General features: G+C 48.2%; 1 protein-coding gene across 2 annotated transcripts in view; it reads right to left on the bottom strand.

Annotated features, from left to right (window-relative positions):
• The window catches only part of TM9SF4 (transmembrane 9 superfamily member 4), a 324,536-nt gene that overhangs the window by 219,617 nt on the left and 81,835 nt on the right, over window positions 1-23,084 (bottom strand). Inside the window, exons 3-6 of one of the 2 annotated variants that reach the window (XM_030211308.1) lie at window positions 15,541-15,640; window positions 6,537-6,705; window positions 6,327-6,456; window positions 5,954-6,077 (exon numbers count right to left, since the gene is read on the bottom strand). In XM_030211308.1, the coding sequence (XP_030067168.1) occupies window positions 5,954-6,077; window positions 6,327-6,456; window positions 6,537-6,705; window positions 15,541-15,640 (523 nt within the window). The remainder of the gene's footprint in view (window positions 1-5,953; window positions 6,078-6,326; window positions 6,457-6,536; window positions 6,706-15,540; window positions 15,641-23,084) is intronic. The other variant, XM_030211309.1, reaches the window with a different exon arrangement.

The following is a 23,084-nucleotide window of genomic DNA, read 5'->3' as shown; positions in this document are numbered from 1 at the left end:
TTCTTATTCCCCGTATACCCTCCTCCGCCCGCACCTTGCACAGCAATGGTTCCAAAGAGAGCACAAATAGCAAAGGGGACAGGGGGCAGCCCTGCCGTGTCCCACGCTCTATGTCTAGTTCCCGGGTTCTGACCCCATTAATTATAAGCATTGCTTTCGGTGATGAGTATAGTGTTCGTATAGCCTGCAGATACCAGCCCGTTATCCTTACCCATTGCAAAGTTTCAAACATGAAGGGCCAGAGCACCCTGTCAAAAGCGCGCTCTGCGTCTAGACTGACTATAAGACCACCCTCGCCTTCTACTGCCACGTGGATCACAGCCGCTAACAACTTACGTACATTGAGTACTGACTGTCGGCCTCTAACAAAGCCCACCTGGCTTTCATGGACAAGCCGGGGCAACAGAGGAGCCAGTCTATCTGCTAATATCCGTGACAAGATTTTGAGGTCTACATTAATCAATGATATCAGCCTGTACGAGCCAGGGCTCAACAGGTCTCTCCCTCCTTTTGGTATCAGACTGACTAATGCTGTGTTCGCCTGTGGGGGTAAGGTCTCTTGTTCTATCACTTCTATATAATATTCCCACAACGGTCCTGCAAGCTGAGTCCCCAGAAATTTATAAAATTCACCCGAATAACCGTCTGGTCCGGGTGCCGAGTAGAGCTTTAATGCTTTAATAGCTTTCTGGATTTCCTTAGCCGTTAGCGGCTCATTTAACCCTGCTGTCTCCTCCGCAGTGAGTTGTGGCAATTCCGATTTTCTCAGATAGATTCTTATTGCCTATGAGTCCCCCTTCCCCCCTTGATACAATGCTGCAAAATGACTCCAGAATGTCTCAGCTATTTCTTCTGCCCTTGTCTTCACCTGCCCCGCACTATCTTTAATTGCCGCAATAAAGTGAGGTCTGCGGGCTCCTTTCACCATCCTCGCTAAGCGTCCCCCCACTATGTCTCCATAGTTGTGCATCTTATATTTCCTATATATTAGTGATCGGGTCATTCGCTCATGCAATATCTCATTCAGCGCTACTCGCGCCACCATCAGCGATTCGTAATTCCCTGTTGTAGGTGACTTTATATGCCGCCGCTTCGCCTCTCTGAATTGGTGTTCTCTGTCTATAATACCTTTTGCAATGCGACGGTTGCGTTGACTTACATATGCAATTATGTGCCCCCGCAACACTGCCTTTGCAGCTGCCCAGAAAAGCACTGGGTCATCTGCATGCTGAGCATTAAAGGTGCAGTATTCTTCCCATTTAGTGAGCAAGTACTTCCTAAATTCAGCAGAGGGGAATAGGTAAGCTGGGAACCTCCAGTTCACCTGTGCTCTATAGTATGGCTGCGCTTCAAAATCCACCCATATCATTGCATGGTCTGAAAGGCCCTCCGGCCCTATTTTCGCCGCCTGTACCTGACTAAAGAGTTCCTGCGAGAGGAGGATATAATCTAATCTAGAGTGGGTCCTATGGGCCCTAGAGATGTGTGTGTAGTCTTTCTCCTCTAGATTCAGCAGCCGCCACGCATCTACCAGCCCCACTAACCTGCAGAAGGATTCCAACAATGATGGACTAGGTGGCATCCCTTTGTGTTTAGGCCCAGAGCGATCCATCTCCCAGTCAAATATCTGGTTCATGTCCCCTGCCACTATTATGGGCAATTCAGCATATTGTTGGCACTTAGCCAATAACTGAGAGTAAAAATCCTTACTTGATCCTGTTGGTGCATAAACTGCTATCAAGAGCCGATCTCTGCCTTGTAGTTTGAGTTTGACCCCCACATATTTCCCTTCTTTATCTTTAAATAACGGTGTAACTTGGCAAGCTAGGGCCTTGTGAATTAAGATAGCCACCCCTCCCTTTCTACCATTTGCTGGGCAACAGTGCACCTCTCCCACCCATTGCCTCCTCAGCTTTTCATTTTCCTCTTGCGAGAGTCGCGTCTCTTGAATACAAGCTATTTGGGCCCCTTGGCGTTTCAGCGCATCTAAGATCTTAGCTCTCTTTACTGGGGACGTGACCCCACAAACATTCCAGGAGACCACCCGGACCTCTCCTCTCTGCTGCTTAGCCAGAAGCAGGACTTTGCTCCTCTGTCAGTTCTCTCCCTTTGCTTCTCCGGGGGCGCCCAGCCTCCCCCCCAGAGCTTTGCTGTGCCCAGCTATCAAGCTCCCTTATCCTGCTCCTTGTGTGCTGGCCCTGACTATCCTGCCACAAATTCACTGTGTGTAGTATGCCACATCTTCCCAAATTTCTGCCCCGTGATCCCTCCCTTCTACTCCCCCCCCTCCCCTCTTCCCCCCTCCCCTCTTCCCCCCTTGCCCAATCCCGTACAACTGTAATTCTGGGTCCATAATCCTACAGACCTAGAGTCACTTCAATGCTAGTAGCCCCCCCACCTCTGTAGCTTTTCCAAAGTTCCCAGAATTCCACCCCCTACTGTTATGGAATGCTTCCCAACATCATTACACTGAAAAATTACAACTTCACAGTTTCCTTATCATATCTATACACAGGAACTTCACTTATCTTTGCTATTTGCATGGACAGTATTCATATTGTTCTCTATTTCATTTATGAACGCAGAGGCCCCTGCCACTTCTTCGAAAGACCTCCAGTGTCCCTCGTGTTTAATCTTGAGGATGGCTGGGTAAATCAGCATGAATTGTATATGGGCCTCATGCAGTCTTTTGCAGAGCGGGGTAAAGTTTCTCCTCTTTCCCTGCAGCTGTGCCGAGTAATCTTGAAATATTCTGACTGTGTGGCCTTCATATTGAGTAGAATCCCTCTTCATCCAGTATACCTGTAAGATTTCCATTTTGTGCAAATAATTATGTACTTTGAGGATAATTGCTCTTGGAGCCTGCCTCCCTTCTTGCTTTCTGCCCACGCGGTGAATTCGCTCTAGGCATAGCGGTCCCGCGTGGTCCGAGAGCGCGAACTCTTCCTTTAACCATTTTTCTATTTTGGTGCACAATACTCCATCTCCCACTGATTCGGGGACACCGATGATCCGGAGGTTTGCTCTCCGTGACCGATTCTCGAGGTCGTCTAAGGCCGACGCCATGCTTTCAATTTTCTCCAGCGCACACTCCAGTTTCTGAGAAGCCGGTGCTTCTGCATCCTCCAGCGCCGAAACCCTACGCTCTAGCTCTGTTGCTCTTTGGACTGTTTCGCCAAGCAGGGTTTCCATGTTCGCTAGCCGTCCTTCTAGCCGCTCCCATCTCGGCTCCATTGCCTTCTCCACCACCGAGGTGAGTTGCGATAGTTGTTCTAACGAGAACACAGGGGCCTCCGGCACTTGCTTTATCTCCGCCGCGCTGTCCGCGCCTCGGGCCTTCTCCTTATCCTTTTTCTGCCCTCTGCTCGCCATTACTTTCCCTGATGTTTCTACAAATTTGTCCATCTGCTGTGTGCTATTTTGTTGGGTGCTCTCTTGTTTTCAGTCTTGTGTTAATTTAATTTGGGGTTTTAATGTTGAATTAAGAGGTGTTGGGGCCTAAGAGAGCCTGAGAACACGTCTCACTCCCTCTACAGCATCACGTGACTCCTTGCATAGCTTTTAAATATGGTACTTTTAGTTATTAATATTTATGGTGATTAAACAGGTAAGTATGTACTTGTGTGTTTGATTTGTATATGTCAGTCAGTCTGTGTTTCCAATCTGTCTACCCCTTCCCACAAGCTCAGTCTCTGAAAATTAGGCACAAAAAAATAAAAAAAACGGCTTCACTGGCTTGTCGCTTTCTTGCGGTGGCTAACTCTCCATCCTCAGGATCCGATGTCTTTCTCCTGCTGTGACGCTTCTGTGCAGTCATTCCTACTTCTTCTACCTTTAGCAACTCAAAAGGGAAAGAAAACCTGTCTTCCTATCTTTGATGCAATGTTAGTGCATGGAGCTCTTGGTCTTATAATTTAGTCTGTCACATTAGAACACAGTTGGATACTCTGGCTGCCTAGGTAAATAAATCAATAATTCAGTATCCCTAAATAGACCCTCCCACACAAGTTTTGCTGGGTTAAATGTCTCTACATTCCCCTCACCTTCCTGAGCTGGAGTGCCACAATGTATTTGTTTCTTGACAACAGGGGACTTGTGCTAAAACAGCCCTGTGTCTAGGCCATCAAGTAACATACATTCTTTGCACTTGGAACATTTAACTTAAGCAACCTGTCCTTCGTTTTCCCTGTCCGTGCAGCACCCTAGGCTGACTTCTCCTAAATGAACAGGGAGTCACTGCTCTAACCTGCATTCACTTCACAGCTAGAGGGTATTTTTTTTTTTTTAAACCTGGCTGTTTTTCAGAACTTTCACAGTGCAGCCTTGAGATGCCTGAGTTTCTTTTTTTTTGTAAATATTTTTATTAAAGTTTTTAAACAAGTATACTCATAAAAATTTTGTAGATCAATCATTCAACATCTATGCAATGAGTGTATAACAATGAACAGAGCTGCCTGAGTTTCAATCTGCAAACTCTGGAATCTGGCTGGCTTTAGCTTCAGGAAAAAGTATGAAAGATATCACCGATAACCCAATTTATAATAATTTGTTCACCAAGTCCCCGCACTCTTTTCAGGCACTCTTTTCAGTCACACTTTTTCTGCCCCTGCACAGCCTCTTAACAATGCACATCAGCTCTTTATTTTCTGTGACACTTACTCACTGTCACCAACTCTCAGGCAGGAACCCTGTCACTTTTATTCACTCATTAACAGTCACAGACAGGCACCAAGCAACACCTATCCTACTATTTAACATTTCTAGAGCGCTACAAAGTGTACGCAGCGCTGTACAAACACAGAAGAAAGACAGTTCCTGCTCAAAGAGCTTACAATCTAAATAGACAAAAAGTAAAGCATTTAATATTTAAGCAGTCAAGCTATCCAGGCTTACCCTCCCAACTGCCCATAAATAGCAACATTAGAATGTTTATCTTGGATTACCAGGGAGACACAGCAAGCACATGCATTCTTTCATTGACATCCACAACATTCTGCAGCCTCTGTAATAAATTTACTTTCACATTACAGCAAAAATCAGCTCCCACAGCTTACAATTATTTTTAACAAAAAAAAAAAAACAACAACCCCTTTACAAAACTATGGACTTTTCCTCCAGGAACTTGTCCAAACCTTTTTAAAACCATATAAGCCAACAGCCATTACCACATCTTCCGGCAACAAGTTCCAGAGCTTAACTATTCTTTGAGTGAAAAAATATTTCCTCCTATTTGTTTTAGGAGTGGCCCTTAGGCTGAACCATGCTGCATGGCTGTGACCAACAAAGCAGGAGCTAGGCCAGAAACTCAAGGGCACCAAACAGCAACCAGCAGGTGTGCTAAAGGTAGAGAAAAATACCGGAATCTTCCATGGGGCACCACGGCTTATTACTGGTGATATCACTGGTAGAATTCAGTCTTTTCTCTACCTCCACCTGCTGATAGGAAGGGATGACAACCCATTTGTGCAGAATGGTTGAGCTGACGCTGAGAAAATTCTGGTTTACCAAGGTTCAGCTTTAGTTTCAATTTCTGAAACCAGTCAGAAAGTGCTCTAAGGCATTTTATTCATCTTACACAATGCTGATTTGATTATCTTCTATCTCCAAATGATGTCATCCACAAACAAATGACAACACTCTAAACTGCTCTATCAGTGGAAACAATGACACAGATAAAGACTGAACAATAATCTGAACCCCCAAATAATCCACAGGCAATTAAATATTGCTCTGGACTCCATCCTTTCCCAAATCCCTTTTTCTGATCTAGTCAACAAGATAACTGGGAATAAATTCTGTTCTTTTGGCCCTACAGTGCCAACCTACACAGTAACAATAAATGACAATTGTGTCAAAGGCAGAAGATAAGCCCAGAAAATTAAAAAAAAAAAAACACCTTTACCCTTGCCTCCCGAAAGCATGATATATTTTAAGATATGAAGTTCCTTCTCACCTTCCAACCTGATGCTTTGGGGAATTACCTCAAAGCGGACAACCCTGTAGACGTCTTCCTGGTTCTCCTCTACATCTTCATGATGATAATGCAGCAGGAAGGATAAATGATTGTGCAGGTAGAACTGGAACACACATTCACAAAATAAAAAGTTCACCAAGTGTCAGAAACATAGCTTGCTTTTATTGCAGCTCCCACTTGCTGCACTCCCCTTATGTAATTGTTTTATCCATGATGTGTGCTCAAGTTAAGCCTCATCCCAAAATACTGATCCTCTCAACCCCACTGCACATTTTTCCTACACTTTCCCTGAAAAGTGCCTTGCTCCCATTGCCAATCTTTTTTCGTTAAGAATCTGCCTGGTGGATTTTACCCTGTTATTGTCCATGAACCCAAGTCGATATCCATGCTCAAAGTGCACATCCTTTTCCTTCTTCTTTTCATCATCATCCCGGCTGGAATACAGTTCCAGACGGGTGGCCACAGGTAAATTATCAGCAATCCTAAAAGCAAAGAGTTACTTGTTAAATCTGAACAGCCATCGTGATCTATGACAGATAATAGAAAACAAAACAAAACTCACAGATGGATGTAATAATCTTCACGGATGCGTTCAGCAATCAGCTTGCTCTGTTGCACACTCAGGCTTGAAGGTTTGCCAGATTTGTAACATAAAACCTCACATTTCTTATCACTGTGCATCAGAACCTTAAAAGGAGTGTTCACAATCCGATCCCCTCGCAGAACTTCCCCTTCAAAGTAAACAGACGTACAATGAGACAGCTCATCTTCCCTCTCTAATTGCACATTTTATGATACCTTCCCTCTGCAAACAAATCCAATACCTTCCAAAATCCTCACAAGGTAAAATTATGTATCGTACCTGATAATTTTCTTTCCATTAATCATAGCAGATCAATCCATAGACTGGTGGGTTGTGTCCATCTACCAGCAGGTGGAGATAGAGAGCAATCTTTTGCCTCCCTATATGTGGTCATGTAACATAGTAACATACATAGTAGATGACGGCAGAAAAAGACCTGCACGGTCCATCCAGTCTGCCCAACAAGATAAACTCATATGTGCTACTTTTTGTGTATACCTTACCTTGATTTGTATCTGTCATTTTCAGGGAACAGACCGTATAAGTCTGCCGGAAACTCCTTAGTATGTTGATAGTGGAGGAGTGGCCTAGTGGTTAGGGTGGTGGACTTTGGTCCTGGGGAACTGAGGAACTGAGTTTGATTCCCGGCACAGGCAGCTCCTTGTGACTCTGGGCAAGTCACTTAACCCTCCACTGCCTGCCACATAGAGCCTGCCATGAGTGGGAAAGCTTGGGGTAAAAATGTAACAAAAAATAAAAAAAAATAAGATATCAAAGCTCCATCTGCAAGACTCAGCACTTAGAGAATTACACCCACAAAAGGACACTCTGCCCAGCTCACCACTGCCGAAGCAGGGGAGGGGAATCAACCCAGCTCACCACCGCCGAAATGGGGGAGGGGAACCTACGTCCGACGACACGGGACGGGGGGGGGGGGGGGGGGGGGGGACTGGCTTATCCTGCTACTGCAACCGCAGGAGGAGCTGGCTTACCCTAACACCGCCAAAGCAGGAGGGATACAAAGCTACCCTAATGCCGCACGAAGCGGGAGGGAGCGCAAGCAGCAGCTCACTGTAACACAAAATCGTCTCAACTCGATGAAACTCCAATTCGAAGAACTTGAACACGAAGTCCTTCTGAACAAGAACTGAAGACTAAACTTGAACTTGAAATATAACCAGAACAAAAACAATACAGATGTCTGGGAGGGGCTATGGATTGATCTGCTATGATTAATGGAAAGAAAATTATCAGGTACAATACATAATTTTACTTCCATATCATCAAGCAGATCAATCAATAGACTGGTGGGATGTACCCAAGCAGTACTCACCCAGGGCGGGACATGGAAATCCCTGAACGCAACACTGAAGCTCCAAACCGGGCCTCGGCCCGAGCCGCTACATCCAAGCAGTAATGTCGTGAGAAGGTATGAGCAGACGCCCAAGATGCCGCTCTACAAATCTCTTCCAAGGAGACGGATCTGGACTCTGCCATCGAGGCCGCCTGTGCTCTAGTAGAATGCGCCTTCAGCTGAATAGGCGGAATCTTCCCTGCAGCCACATAAGCTGCCGCAATTGTCTCTTTGATCCAACGTGCCACAGTAGGCTTAGATGCCTGCAGACCCTTACGAAGGCCTGCGAACAGCACGAACAGGTGATCTGACTTCCGGAAATCATTGGTCACTTCCAAGTATCTGATGATGACTCGTCTAACATCCAGACGTTTGAGAGCAGGGTACTCCTCTGGGTAATCCTCCCTATGAAAGGAGGGTAGACAAAGCCGCTGATTCACATGGAAGCGAGAAACCATCTTGGGCAAGAAGAAAGGCACTGGGCGAATCGACACTCCTGCCTCAGTGAACCGCAGGAACGGCTCTCGACACGAGAGTGCCTGGAGCTCGGAAACTCTTCTGGCTGAAGTGATAGCCACCAAAAAGACCACTTTCAACATCAGGTCCTTCAGCGATGCCCTCAACAAGGGCTCAAAGGGCGGCTTCTGCAAGGCCCATAGCACCAGATTGAGATTCCACGTAGGCACTATTGAGTGCAGAGGAGGGCACGGGTGATTAACTCCTTTGAGAAAGCGGACCACATCTGGCTGCGAAGCCAGGGAAGCACCCTTCAGACGGCTCCTGAAGCAAGCTAGAGCCGCCACCTGGACTTTCAGTGAACTGAGCGACAGGCCTTTCTCCAGACCCTCGTCCAGGAATGCCAACACTGAAGATATTGGAGCAGTGAAGGGCGATAGAGAGCCTGCCTTGCACCACGATGCAAAGGTACGCCAAACCCTGGCGTGAGTAGTAGAAGTAGAGCGCTTCCTCGCTTTCAGCATAGTGGCGATGACCTTGTCTGAGAAGCCCTTCTTCCTCAGCTGCTTCCGCTCAACAGCCAGGCCGTAAGACCAAAGGGGGAGGATCCTCCATCACCACGGGACCCTGATGCAAGAGGCCCCGCTCCGCTGGCAGCCTCAGAGGGCCGTCCACTGAGAGCCTGATTAAGTCCGCATACCAGGGACGTCTGAGCCAATCCGGACCCACCAGGATCACCCGGCCCGGATGCTTTGCCACCCGGCCTAGAACTCTGCCCATCATGGGCCAGGGCGGGAACATGTAGAGAAGCTCCTGTGCCGGCCACTGCTGGAGAAGAGCATCAACTCTCAGAGATTGAGGGTCCCGTCCTCTGCTGAAAAAACGCGGCACTTGGCAATTGGCCGAGGACGCCGATCCAGGCTTGGCTGGCCCCAGCGCTTCGTGATGTCCAAGAATGCCCGAGCAGACAGCTGCCGCTCTCCGGGATTCAAAGTATGGCGACTGAGAAAGTCCGCCTTGACATTCATGACTCCCGCAATGTGGGTGGCCTACAGCTGTTCCAGATTCGCTTCCACCCACAGGCATAGATTCATGGCCTCCTTGGCTAGAGGGACGCTCCTGGTACCTCCCTGGCGATTGACATAGGCCACAGCCGTGGCATTGTCCGACAGGACCCATACTGGCCTCAGCACCAGGACTGGGAGAAACTCTAGAAGCGCCAACCGAATGGCTCGGAGTTCCAGGAGGTTGATAGACCACTTCGCCTCTGTAGGAGACCAGAGCCCCTGCGCTGTCCTTCCCAGGCAGTGGGCTCCCCAGCCCGTCAAACAGGCTTCTGTCGTGACGACAACCTACTCTGGGGTCGTGAGAGGCATTCCTACGGACAGCTTGTCTGGCCTCAGCCACCAACTCAGCGCCTTGTGCACCGCTGGATCAAAGGGAAGGCGTACAGCGTAATCCTCTGAAACTGGAGTTCACCGCCGCAGAAGAAGAGAGTGCTGTAGTGGTCTCATATGGACCCTGGCCCAGGGCACTACCTCCATCATGGCCGACATGGAGCCCAACAGCTGCATACAGTCCCAAGCCCGAAGAGTAGAGGAGGCTAGGAACTGGTCCACCTGGGCCAGAAGCTTGACACTCCGGTTTGTCTGGCAGGAACACTCTGCCCACTTGGGTGTCGAATCGAACTCCCAGATACTCCAGGGACTGAGTCGGGTGCAGCTGACTTTTCTCCCAGTTGACGATCCATCCCAGGGAGTTCAGAAGAGCAATAACCCTGTCCGTAGCTCTCCCACACTCTGCATAAGAGGGGGCTCGGATCAGCCAGTCGTCCAGATAGGGATGGACTTGCACTCCTTCCTTGCAGAGGTAAGCCGCAATGAGCACCATTACTTTGGAGAAGGTCCGCGGAGCAGTAGCCAATCCGAACGGGAGGGCTCTGAACTGGAAGTGTCGGCCCAGGACTGCAAAGCGCAGGAAGCGCTGATGAGGCGGCCAGATGGGAATATGTAAGTAAGCTTCCTTGATGTCCAAGGATGCCAGGAATTCTCCTTTTTTCACCACAGCTATTACGGAGCGGAGAGTCTCCATCCGGAAGTGCCGTATTTTCAAGGCCCGATTGACTCCCTTGAGGTCGAGAATAGGCCGAGCAGAACCTCCCTTCTTGGCACCACAGAGTAAATGGAGTAACGTCCCTTGCCAAGTTGATCTACTGGCACTGGGACCACCGCGTCCAGGCGGATCAGGTTGTCCAAAGTCTGCTGCACTGCCGCTGCTTTGACTGGAGACTTGCAGGGAGAGTTCACAAACCTGTCTCTCAAGGGCCGTCAGAACTCCAACTTGTAGCCGTCTCTGATGTCTTCCAGAACCCAAGCGTCTGAAGTTACCCTGGTCCACTCTCCCAGAAACGAGGATAGCTGTCCTCCTATCTGCTCTGGGCCATGGACCAGGGCCCCGTCATTGGGTACGAGACCCTGGGGGAGGGCCGGAGGACGAACCTCCGGGACGTCGGTCCCTGCGAAAGGAATGCTGCTTGGGGGAGAAGTTCCGCTTGAAGAAAGAGGAGGTCGACTTGCCCGGGCGATACAGACGGGCTTCCTGAAAACGGCCCTTGAAGGAACCAAGGCGAGCACTGCCGGCCGTGCCCTGACCTCCGGCAACCTCTTGCCCTTAGACGTGCCGAGCTCCGTCACAATCTTGTCCAGCTCGTCCCCAAAGAGCAGCTTGCCTTTAAAAGGCAACTTGGCTAGGTGAGATTTTGAGGCATGGTCAGCCGACCAGTGCTTAAGCCAGAGCCACTGCCGGGCAGAGACTGTCTGAGCCACACCTTTAGCCGAGGCTCTCATCATACAGCAAGTCTGCCAAGTAGGCCAAGCCCGACTCCAGGGCCGGCCAGTCCGCCCTCAAGGAAGAATCCGAGGGGGAAGCCCGCTGCAAAACAGTCAGGCACGCCCTGGCCACATAGGAGCCGCAAACCGAGGCTTGCAAACTCAGGGCGGCCGCCTCAAAGGCCAACTTTAAGGCCGCCTCCAATCTCCTGTCCTGAGCATCCTTCAGGGCAGTGCCACCTTCCACCGGCAGAGCCGTTTTCTTAGTCACCACAGTGATTAAAGAGTCTACTGTAAGCCAGAGAAAGGCTTCCCGTTCCCCGTCAGGCAGAGGATACAGACGGGACATAGCCCTGGCTACTTTAAGGCTCGCTTCAGGGGAATCCCATTGAGCCAAAATTAAAGTCTGCATGGCTTCATGAACGTGGAAGTTTCTAGGCGGGCGCTTAGTTCCCAGCATAATGGCTGAGCCAGCTGAGGCTGAGAGAGGGCCTTCCTCCGGAGAGGAAATTTTCAAAATGCTCATGGCCTGCACTAACAAGTTGGGCAAATCCTCTGAGCAAAAAAAAACGCGCTGCAGAGGGGTCATCCACTCCATCCGAGCGAGGATCAGTCTCCTCCAAAGAACCTTTGGGAGAACTCAGATACGCTGCCCTCATCCACATCAGAGGAGACAGAGCCCCCTAGGGCCTGGAGATCCACCCGAGGGCATTTGATAATAGAAGCCTCATCACCCTTATCAGACAGGGGAGCAGGGGCAGCGTTTTGCATAAGAAAAGACTGAATCAGCAGCAAAATGAACTCAAGGGAGAAACCCCCCAGTCTGTGCACTTCTGCAGCCTGGGCCACGGCCCTAGAGGCACTCTCAACCTGCGCTCCCAAGAGCGGGGGAAAGGCGCGCTGCGCATCCAAAATGGCGTCTGTCGCGACACTCCTCGAATGAGCCACGCGGGAAGAATGGCGCTTTAATTTCACCGACTTTTTACCGTCGCCCGAGTCAAGGGCGACCATACTATTAACATCTCCCACCTCGAGGGTGGCCCAAGAAGAAGCCGTCCGAGCAAGCAGGGGATGGGCGCCTAAGGCAGGAAAAACCGCCACACTGGAGGAAAAACTGGGGAACTCTCCCGACTCCGAAAAGGCACCCAAAAAAGGCGACTCTGCCTTCAAACCCCCCGCTTCCCCGCTAGACACGCGTACGCGGTCCGGGGAGCGTCTTTTCGCGCCCTTGCCATCCGACGCCATTAGCCACGTGGAGACCGTTCGGGGAACCCCCTGCCCGCTATAAAAGGTAAAATTACCTGCTTCTCGCTCCGAGCTGCAACGAATTGGTGTCCTAGTGAGCAGCTGCAAGGAAAGCTGTTATAGATTCAAAGCGCTTTTGTTTTGTTTAAAAAAAAAAAAAAAAAAACAACACGGAGCCAGCGGAAGGGGGAGAAAAGGAGGGACCTGGCACCACCAGGTTTACACTTGCTCAAGAAGAGCCCTCAACCTCAGGTACTCAACAAAACCTGAACAATTAGGCTTGGAGACCTAGCCAGAGCTGCTGCTGTGTGTGACCACCACCTGCTGAGATAGAGAACATATTGAGGAGTTTCCGGCAGCACATGACCACATATAGGGAGGCAAAAGATTGCTCTCTATCTCCACCTGCTGGTAGATGGACACAACCCACCAGTCTATGGATTGATCTGCTTGATGATATGGAGAATATGTCATACCTGATAATTTTCTCTCTTTTAGTCCTACAACACTAATCCAGACTATTGGGTTATGTCTTCGACCAGTGGATGGAAGGAGTAATGAAGGTAGCAGGACTCTTCCACAAAATACCAGAGGGGTGAGAGATGTAATGAGCAAAATTTTTATTCTTCAAAACCCAACACATTACTGTGTTTCAGCATAAAGCCTACATCAGGAGTCTGTACATAGAACCAATTATGAGAATTGAGTATCAGGATAACAGTCTTTCAAAAGACACGATCCAAGAGGACTCAATTCTCATTAGTGATTCTATGTACAGACCCCTGACATAGGCTTTACGCTGGAACACAGTACTGTGTCGGGTTTTGAAAAATAAAGATTTTACTCATTACATCTCTTGCCCCTCTGGTATTTTGTGGAAGAGTCCCGCTACCTTCACTACGCCTTTTGCTGGATTTCTTCTACATAGTGACACACGGTCCTATGCTTTTGCGCAGTCCTGACCAGTGGATGGAGACAGAGAAAAAAGTTCTGAGAGTCACCCCTTAAGGGTATCATGCAGCTCTGGAATGATCAGTATTTCAACTAGCCAAGCAATGGTGCTCATGATTAAAGTACCAAGTAACAGGAATCGCTCACCATCAAACAGCTTAATAGATGTATAACCACAGCAACACAGTAGAAAGAACCTCAACCGACATGTAGCATCACTACTGAGTCAGGTGGTGTGCGAGACAGAGCACAGCAAAGAAAACTATCAAACAAAAAAAAAAACAAAAAAATAAATAAATAAATAAATAAATAAAGAGAAAAATTCCCTTTAGGGTGGGTTCTGGACTGGTCTGGTAGGCCTAAAGGAAAAAAAATCATCAGGTAAGAATTTCTCCTTCCTTGTCGTCCATACCAGACCAGCTGACTATTGGGATAGCACAGCAGTGCCTAAAAGAGTGGGATCAGAAGACTGACTAGTAAGAAAATTAATTCTGTGAATAAGTTTAAGAAAACTTAGGACTACACAGAAACCACATGAAATATATGCCCAGAGCACAATGAGCCAAAAAGAATCAAGAAGTACTGCCGCTAAACTGAACAAAATCAGATCCTGGAGGTGGAAAGTGGTCTCCTTATCCTGTCGCCTAGTGGTTAAAGTGGTGGACTTTGGTCCTGGGGAACTGGGTTCGATTCCCACTGCAGGCACAGGCAGCTCCTTGTGACTCTGGGCAAGTCACTTAACCCTCCATTGCCCCAGGTACAAATAAGTACTTGTATATAATATGTAAGCCGCATTGAGCCTAAGAGTGGGAAAGCGCGGGGTACAAATAAGGAAAAAAAAAAGAAGACAAGCTAGACAAGAAAACAACTTTTCTGGCTCAGAATAACCACAAGTAGAAAAAGTTGTCCAAGCTGTGGAAAGAAGCTGACAAAGCAGACAGGCATCATAAAGGCAATGAGAAAGTAGCCCAAGGTGCAGAAAGAAGCAGGTGGCAATGCCCCCACTCCCCCCCCAACCAAGAGTGATTACCCTACACCACTTTCAGAGGCAGAAGTACCATGAAGCAAACCGACATGATTGCCAGGATCACCACAATTGACAGCAGGCGACATATGGGAAAAAGAAAAACGGGTAAACGCCTCCTGAGGGTTCTACGGTCAATTCTACCAAGGTAGTAGGCAAAACCAAGTTATGCTGCAGAACACTGTTGCTAAGTGATGCAGATAGTTTCTGCAAATGTGGCTAAGGAAAGCATTGGGTCTTAGTTTCAAGGTGTATCTTCTAAGAAAGAAAAGGAACCTTGAAAGTCACTTGTCTCAAAAGCCACTCTACACCACAGTAGTACAGAAGAAATAACACCAAAGTAATGCTGTGCCTATCTATAATATCCACAGAACAAACGCCAAACGCACAACCTACAGCTGACCACTATGTGGCCGAGAAGGCCTCTGCTGCAATAAGCAGAACATCTAAGGTGACATGGAGCAGAATGGCTACAAGGCAAAACAAGCTCTCCTTATCTCTGAAACACCACCAGGGGGAGGAAAAGCCAGAATATGAATCTGCAACAGGAAGGCAGAGACTGAAGGCGACAATAGGGCTACAAAACCAACCCCAAAGTGCTACAGAACACAGAGAAGAGCAAGCAGCCAAGCTCTCCAAGAAGACAAATAGGGCTCCAGCTATGCTCTTAGGCCACATCAAAAGGAGTTAAACTTGTCCAATAGTAAACCCCCTGCTCTATTGAATACTGATGACCATAAGGTTAGGAGCTAAGAGAGAGAGCACCAAAGAGGAGCTGCGTGGTCTGTCAACCATCTGCTTGGAGACAAAGAGAAATACAGAACACTCCAGAGCTGTACGATACCTTTAAGGGGGAACTCACAAAGAACTTTTCTCTCTGTCTCCATCCGCTGGTTGATGGACATAATCCAATAGTATGGACTGGTCTGGTATGAACAACAAGAAAAGCAGAGCTTCCTAAACTGAGGAGCAAAACCCCAAATGGGGGGGGGGGGGGTCAGAAAATCTATATGGGGTCACGACCTAGATGGGATTTCCATAAGTGCATCATTATTTGGCCACAAAAAGATTGGGAAGCACTGATCTATAGCTTTACCTCCTCCACCTTCATTGCTGATTTCTTACCTAGATTCTCTGCCTTGTAGGTGATCTTGTCAGGCTGGCAGAAGGGCAAAGAATAATATTCATATGGAAGTTGGGTACGGGAACTAGTCAGTTTCACAGCCTGGCAGGTATAGAGAGGAGGAGAGAGCATGTATTAAAAAGAGTGAACACAGGAAAAGGAAAGGAAGAAATCAGGAGAGAAACATGAGGTGAAGAGATGGGGGGTGGGGGGGTTGGGGGGAGATGAGGAAAGCTTGAATGCAAAGTTTAAAAAAAAAGTCACATTTTAATAAACATAAAACTGTCCATTTTAGATGTACACAGCAAGGCTCAAGCAATTAGCATTAAAAGCAATGAGATATAAGATGTGTTACATTATACAGAAACAAAGACAAACATAAGCAAAAAAACAAAAAAAGCCATGTTGAGTCAGACCAAAGTCTATCAAACTGAGCATTCTGCTCCAACAGTGGCAGAGCCAAAAAAACTAGATCAAATTTCTCAAGTGCTTTCCAGGGATAAGCAATGGCTTTCCAAAGTCTACTAGGCTAATGTGTTGTTTTTTTTTTTTTTTATTAAAGTATTTTATTTAATTTTATATTTTACAAGCATTAACTTGCAAAAGTAAGAAACACAGAAATAGAATGCATTCATTAGTTATGACATTAAGTACAATTATTAGAGATTATTACTGTAAACTATGACTTCCTTAGACCACATAAAAGGAGGGGGAGGTATTTTACAGATAAGGAGATCCATAGCAAAAAGAAAAAGACAAATAGGTATATGGTCTGTCCTAACTTCCACATACTATACATAATCAATACATTCCTCTCATTCCTTCGACATATTGGAGAGCTTTTTCATATCTAGAAATGCACGAAGTTGTTCTGGTATAAAGAAAACATACTTATTTCCCAGATATCTAACTAGACATTTACAAGGATAGGCAAGTAAAAATGTTGCTCCTAACGCTCTCGTCTCTTCTCTAAGAGCTAAAAACTGTTTTCGTCTATCCTGTGTAGTCTTTATAACATCTGGGAAAACCCATATTCTCTGTCCACAAAAAATTTTTGAAGCATTTTTAAAGTAAAGTTTCAATACAGAATTCAAGTCCTGTTCAAAGACAAATGAGACTATTAATGTCCGCCTATCAGTAACTTCCGACAATGAATCTTCCAGTAAAGCTGATATATCTTGAATTTCTAAAGGCTCCTGATTCGGTGGTAAATTTCTTAGACCATTAGGATTAACCCCAAATTGAGAAGGTAAAGGCAAATAATACACCTTTATTTAAAGGGGGAATAGATGCTGAGGGATAATGTAGAATTTCCAACAGATATTTTTTAAAGAAATCTATTGGGGTTAATCCTGCAGTCATAGGAAAATTTAGAAGCCTTAAATTCAGTCGCCTATTATAATTTTCAAGTTGCTCAATTTTCCTAGACGTCAAAGTTTTATCTTTAATTAATATATCAATAGTAGATTTTAAATCTTTTACTTCCTGTTGCGTTTGTTGTATCTGATTCAATGATTCTAGCTTTATTGTTTCTAAAGAGTTAGTTAATGTTTCCATATTACTCACAAGGAGGGTCGTTTCTTTAGCAGAGTTTGAAACAAGCATTGTCAAGGATTGAATAGCTCTCCAAATAGACTCCAGGGAGAACTCCGTGGGAGCTAAAAGCTCTCCGTTCACATCTCCTGCAGCCTGAGCTAGTGCACTGCCGATTGCGGCTCCCGCAGCAACGACTCCTGATACTGCTAGTTCCACTGCACTTCGTTCACGGAACACAGGACACTGAGGAGGATTTAGATCCGGAGGTGACAGCAATGTCTCTGGGCCCAAGAGAGCCGAAGCTCCTCCTTCGGCTCTCAAAGCGGGATCATCCGTTCCGGGTTGTGGAAGGTTTGTCGCGTATTGGTCAATCGTCTGTTGAACAGGGGAGGATGTTCTGGCAGACAGCAGAAAACCCTTTACCATCCCCTTTCTTTTTGTGTGAGGCATATTAGCAAGAAATTGATAGATGGAATACGAGCAGAGGATCTGATCGAGACGCTAACGTGTTCAGGACGCCATCTTAGAACCGCCCCTCCTAGGCTAATGTTTTTAAACTGATTATTCCTACAGGGATTTGGCCTTTTGAACCCCGCTATGTTAGAGACACCTCATCCACACCTTCCTGCAACAGATTCCACAGGTTCATTGTGCACTGCATAAAAAAAATATTTTATACAATTTGTTTTAAATTAGCTGGTTGTTAGTTTCATGGCGTGCCCTCTAACTTTAGTGTTATTTGAAAGATTAAAAAACCATCCCCTAGTTAACCTTTTCACCCCATTCATGATTTTATAAACTTCTATCATACTCTCTCTCAGGGTTTGATGTAATAAGCTGGGCATTAGAAAGGTGTGCTAAGCTTCAGCGCACAGCATGCTAATAACGTACCTTTTACTCATGAATCAGTAACTAACACTATGAAAATTTCAGCAACATTAAAAAATGTGCACGGACCAAAAAAAAACAAACACAATACATTGCACATTCCTGCAGTAATCTGCAGAGGTTTGCTACATAAGGAGTAAAATATATCCTTTCCTGTCAGTCATGAGTGAGGACTGGCTCACACACTGACAGGGAGATGTTTAAAAATAAAGCCAAATCCCACTAGACAGAGCTTCAGCGAATTTCCGTATAGTGAATGATACATACCTGTAGCAGGTGTTCTCCGAGGACAGCAGGCTGATTGTTCTCACGACTGGGTTGACATCCACGGCAGCCCCCACCAACCGGAACAAAACTTTGCGGGCGGTCCCGCACGCAGGGTACGCCCACCGTGCATGCGCAGCCGTCTTCCCGCCCGTGCGCGACCGTTCCCGCTCAGTTGAATGACAAGCAAAAATGAGTAAAAACGCAACTCCAAAGGGGAGGAGGGAGGGTAGGTGAGAACAATCAGCCTGCTGTCCTCGGAGAACACCTGCTACAGGTATGTATCATTCGATTTCTCCGAGGACAAGCAGGCTGCTTGTTCTCACGACTGGGGTATCCCTAGCTCTCAGGCTCACTCAAAACAAGAACCCAGGTCAATTGAACCTCGCAACGGCGAGGGTATAACAGAAATTGACCTACGAAGAACAACTAAAAGAGTGCAGCCTGACCAGAATAAATTCGAGTCCTGGAGGGTGGAGTTGGATTTAAACCCCAAACAGATTCTGCAGCACCGACTGCCCGAACCGACTGTCGCGTCGGGTATCCTGCTGGAGGCAGTAATGTGATGTGAATGTGTGGACAGATGACCACGTCGCAGCCTTGCAGATCTCTTCAATAGTGGCTGACTTCAAGTGAGCCACCGACGCTGCCATGGCTCTGACACTATGAGCCGTGACATGACCCTCAAGAGCCAGTCCAGCCTGGGCGTAAGTGAAGGAAATGCAATCTGCTAGCCAATTGGAGATGGTGCGTTTCCCGACAGCGACCCCTAGCCTGTTAGGGTCGAAAGAAACAAACAATTGGGCGGACTGTCTGTGGGGCTGTGTCCGCTCCAGATAGAAGGTCAACGCTCGCTTGCAGTCCAATGTGTGCAACTGACGTTCAGCAGGGCGGGTATGCGGTCTGGGAAAGAATGTTGGCAAGACAATTGACTGGTTAAGATGGAACTCCGACACCACCCTTGGCAGGAACTTAGGGCGAGTACGGAGCACTACTCTGTTATGATGGAATTTAGTATACGGAGCATGAGCTACCAGGGCTTGAAGCTCACTGACCCTATGAGCTGAAGTAACTGCCACCAAGAAAATGACCTTCCAGGTCAAGTACTTCAGATGGCAAGAATTCAGTGGCTCAAAAGGAGGTTTCATCAGCTGGGTGAGGACGACGTTGAGATCCCATGACACTGCAGGAGGCTTGACAGGGGGCTTTGACAAAAGCAAGCCTCTCATGAATCGAACGACTAAAGGCTCTCCAGAGATGGCTTTACCCTCTACACGAAAATGGTAAGCACTAATCGCACTAAGGTGATTCCTTACTGAGTTGGTCTTGAGACCAGACTCTGATAAGTGCAGAAGGTATTCAAGCAGGTTCTGTGCAGGACAAGAACGAGGTTCTAGGGCCTTGCTCTCACACCAAACGACAAACCTCCTCCACTTGAAAAAGTAACTCTTCTTAGTGGAATCCTTCCTAGAGGCAAGCAAGACACGGGAGACACCCTCAGACAGACCCAACGAAGCGAAGTCTACGCCCTCAACATCCAGGCCATGAGAGCCAGAGACTGAAGGTTGGGGTGCAGAAGCACTCCGTCGTTCTGCGAAATGAGGGTCGGAAAACACTCCAATCTCCATGGTTCTTCGGAGGACAACTCCAGAAGTAGAGGGAACCAGATCTGACGAGGCCAAAAGGGCGCTATCAGAATCATGGTGCCGTGGTCTTGCTTGAGCTTCAGTAAGGTCTTCCCCACCAAAGGTATGGGAGGATAAGCATACAGGAGGCCGGTCCCCCAATGGAGGAGAAAGGCATCCGACGCTAGCGTGCCGTGTGCCTGTAGCCTGGAACAGAACAGAGGCAGCTTGTGGTTCGTCTGAGAGGCGAAAAGGTCCACTGAGGGGGTGCCCCACTCTTGGAAGATCTTGCGTACCACTCTGGAATGGAGCGACCACTCGTGCGGTTGCATGACTCTGCTCAGTCTGTCGGCCAGACTGTTGTTTACGTCTGCCAGGTATGTGACTTGGAGGAGCATGCCAAACTGGCAGGCCCAACGCCACATCCCGACGGCTTCCTGACACAGGGGGCGAGATCCGGTGCCCCCCTGCTTGTTGATGTAATACATTGCAACCTGATTGTCTGTCCGAATTTGGATAATTTGACAGGACAGCCGATCTCTGAAAGCCTTCAGTGCGTTCCAGACCGCTCGGAGCTCCAGGAGGTTGATCTGAAGATCTTTTTCGTGGAGGGACCACAGACCCTGGGTGTGGAGCCCATCGACATGAGCTCCCCACCCCAGGCGAGATGCATCCGTCGTTAGCACTTTCGTGGGCTGAGGAATTTGAAATGGGCGTCCCAGAGTCAGATTGGTCTGAATGGTCCACCAGTGCAGTGAAGTGCGGCAACTGATGGAGAGGCGGATGACATCTTCTAGATTCCCGGTGGCCTGGCACCACTGGGAAGCTAGGGTCCATTGAGCAGATCCCATGTGAAGACGAGCCATGGGAGTCACATGAACTGTGGAGGCCATATGACCCAGAAGTCTCAACATCTGCCGAGCTGTGATCTGCTGAGACGCTCTGGTCTGTGAAGCCAGGGACAGGAGGTTGTTGGCCCTCGCTTCGGGAAGGAAGGCCTGAGCCGTCTGGGTATTCAGCAGAGCTCCTATGAATTCCAGAGACTGGGCTGGCTGGAGATGGGACTTTGGGTAATTTATCACAAACCCCAGCAGCTCCAGGAGTTGAATAGTGCACTGCATGGACCGGAGAGCTCCTGCCTCCGAGGTGTTCTTGACCAGCCAATCGTCGAGATATGGGAACACATGCACTCCCAGCTTGCGTAGATACGCCGCGACCACCACGAAGCACTTCGTGAACACCCGTGGGGCAGAGGCGAGCCCAAAGGGCAGCACACAATACTGAAAATGCCGTGTGCCCAGGCGGAATCTGAGATACTGTCTGTGAGCTGGCAGTATCGGGATGTGAGTGTATGCGTCCTTTAAATCCAGGGAACATAGCCAATCGTTTTTCTGAATCATTGGCAGAAGGGTGCCCAAGGAAAGCATCCTGAACTTTTTTGACCAGATATTTGTTCAGGCCTTTCAGGTCTAGGATGGGGCGCATCCCCCCTGTTTTCTTTTCCACAAGGAAGTACCTGGAATAGAATCCCTGCCCTTCCTGCCCGGGTGGTACGGGCTCGACCGCATTGGCGCTGAGAAGGGCGGAGAGTTCCTCTGCAAGTACCTGCTTGTGATGGGAGCTGAAGGGAAAAGACGAGGGGGCCGGTAGAGGTGTCGGTGCCGGAAGCTGCACCGAAGTGCTGGCACCCTGACGTGCTGATACCTCTACTACAGAGGGGGACCTCTCCTCTCGACGCTGTCGCTTCCTCGGCGTCGACTCATCCCTGGCGCCGGGAGCCGGATGCGTCGTGGGCGACCGATGACGGTGCTTCTTCGCCTTTTTACGGTGCCTGTCATCGGCGCTCGGTGGGACGGAAGAGGAGGAAGTTGATCCCCCTCGGCCTCGAGTCCGACAGGGTTCGGTCCCGAGGGCCCTGGGTAGAGGGAGTGACCGGGGCCGATTGCCCACGCGGCCTCTCACCCTTGCCGTCTCCGGAGGACCGGCGGGCCAACGGGACCTGTGCTCCTGGGGTCGGTGCCGTCGGTGCCGATTTCGTGGACATCGATACCGGTACCGAAGATCCGGCCGTCGATACCGATGCCGTCGAAGTCAACGTCGAGGGGCCGGCGCAAGTTCCAAAAAGACGGTCCCGAAGAACTTGCCTCGCTACCTGTGTCCGTTTCCGGAGACCGAGACACAAGGTGCACGTCTTGGTATCGTGCTCCGGCCCGAGGCACTGGAGGCACCAAGCGTGGGGGTCGGTCTGCGAGATATGCTGGCCGCACCGACCACACTTTTTAAATCCACTCGGGACCTTCGAGGACATCGACGGAAAAATCGCGTCGGCGAAGTCAAAGTCGTCGATGGTGGCGGTAAAAAATCACACCTCGAAAATAAATCGACCGCACGGCCACAAGGCCGCAACGAGACGCCCCTGCTAAAAGACGAGGGGAAAACAAAGTTCAGTGGGTTTTTTTTTTTTTTACACAAAATAAAAGAGAAAACGGAGAACAATAAAAGAGAAAAAGTTCGCGGCGAAAGCGCGATCCGGTTTCCGGGGCTGACAGAGAGAGAGACGAACGCGGCTCTCTTTAGCGCGGAAAAGAAAAGACTGAGCGGGAACGGTCACGCACGGGCGGGAAGACAGCCGCGCATGCGCGGTGGGCGTACCCTGCGTGCGGGACTGCCCGCAAAGTTTTGTTCCGGTTGGTGGGGGCTGCCGTGGATGTCAACCCAGTCGTGAGAACAAGCAGCCTGCTTGTCCTCGGAGAAAATACTATTAGTGAGCTGAAATAAACTGAACTTAATCAATCACCATAAATATTCCATTTACATGGGATACCAAGTTAGTTAAGTGGAGAAAAAGACCTCAGTAGTCACCGCGTGACAGCAGAACATAAAATGCACTCAATGCCCGCATTTCTGTGAGTCCGTTCTTATCATTGGTCAAAAAACTTCACTGCAAGTAAATATAAGTAGGTTGTGACCAATTTACAATATTACCTAGAAATTAGGTGCTCTAAATAGTGTTACTTAGCTTTAAGTTTGCCCTGTAATGTTACTTAGCTTTAAATTTGCCCAACGGGGCTCTCCGTTTCACTCAATGTTTGAGCTTCTTCAGGGAGCCAAGTAACTTATGGCAAGTCACAATGCCTAAAAACCAAAATGACACCACAAAATTATTACCTTATTACTAATGGTGAAAGTATGTTCTTAAAAATAACCAAAACCACCGACCTTACAAAATGGCG

The sequence above is a fragment of the Microcaecilia unicolor genome, chromosome 8 (genome assembly GCF_901765095.1).
Source record: "Microcaecilia unicolor chromosome 8, aMicUni1.1, whole genome shotgun sequence".
NCBI classification, from domain to species: domain Eukaryota; kingdom Metazoa; phylum Chordata; class Amphibia; order Gymnophiona; family Siphonopidae; genus Microcaecilia; species Microcaecilia unicolor.
This window is presented reverse-complemented; position numbering and strand designations above follow the sequence as displayed.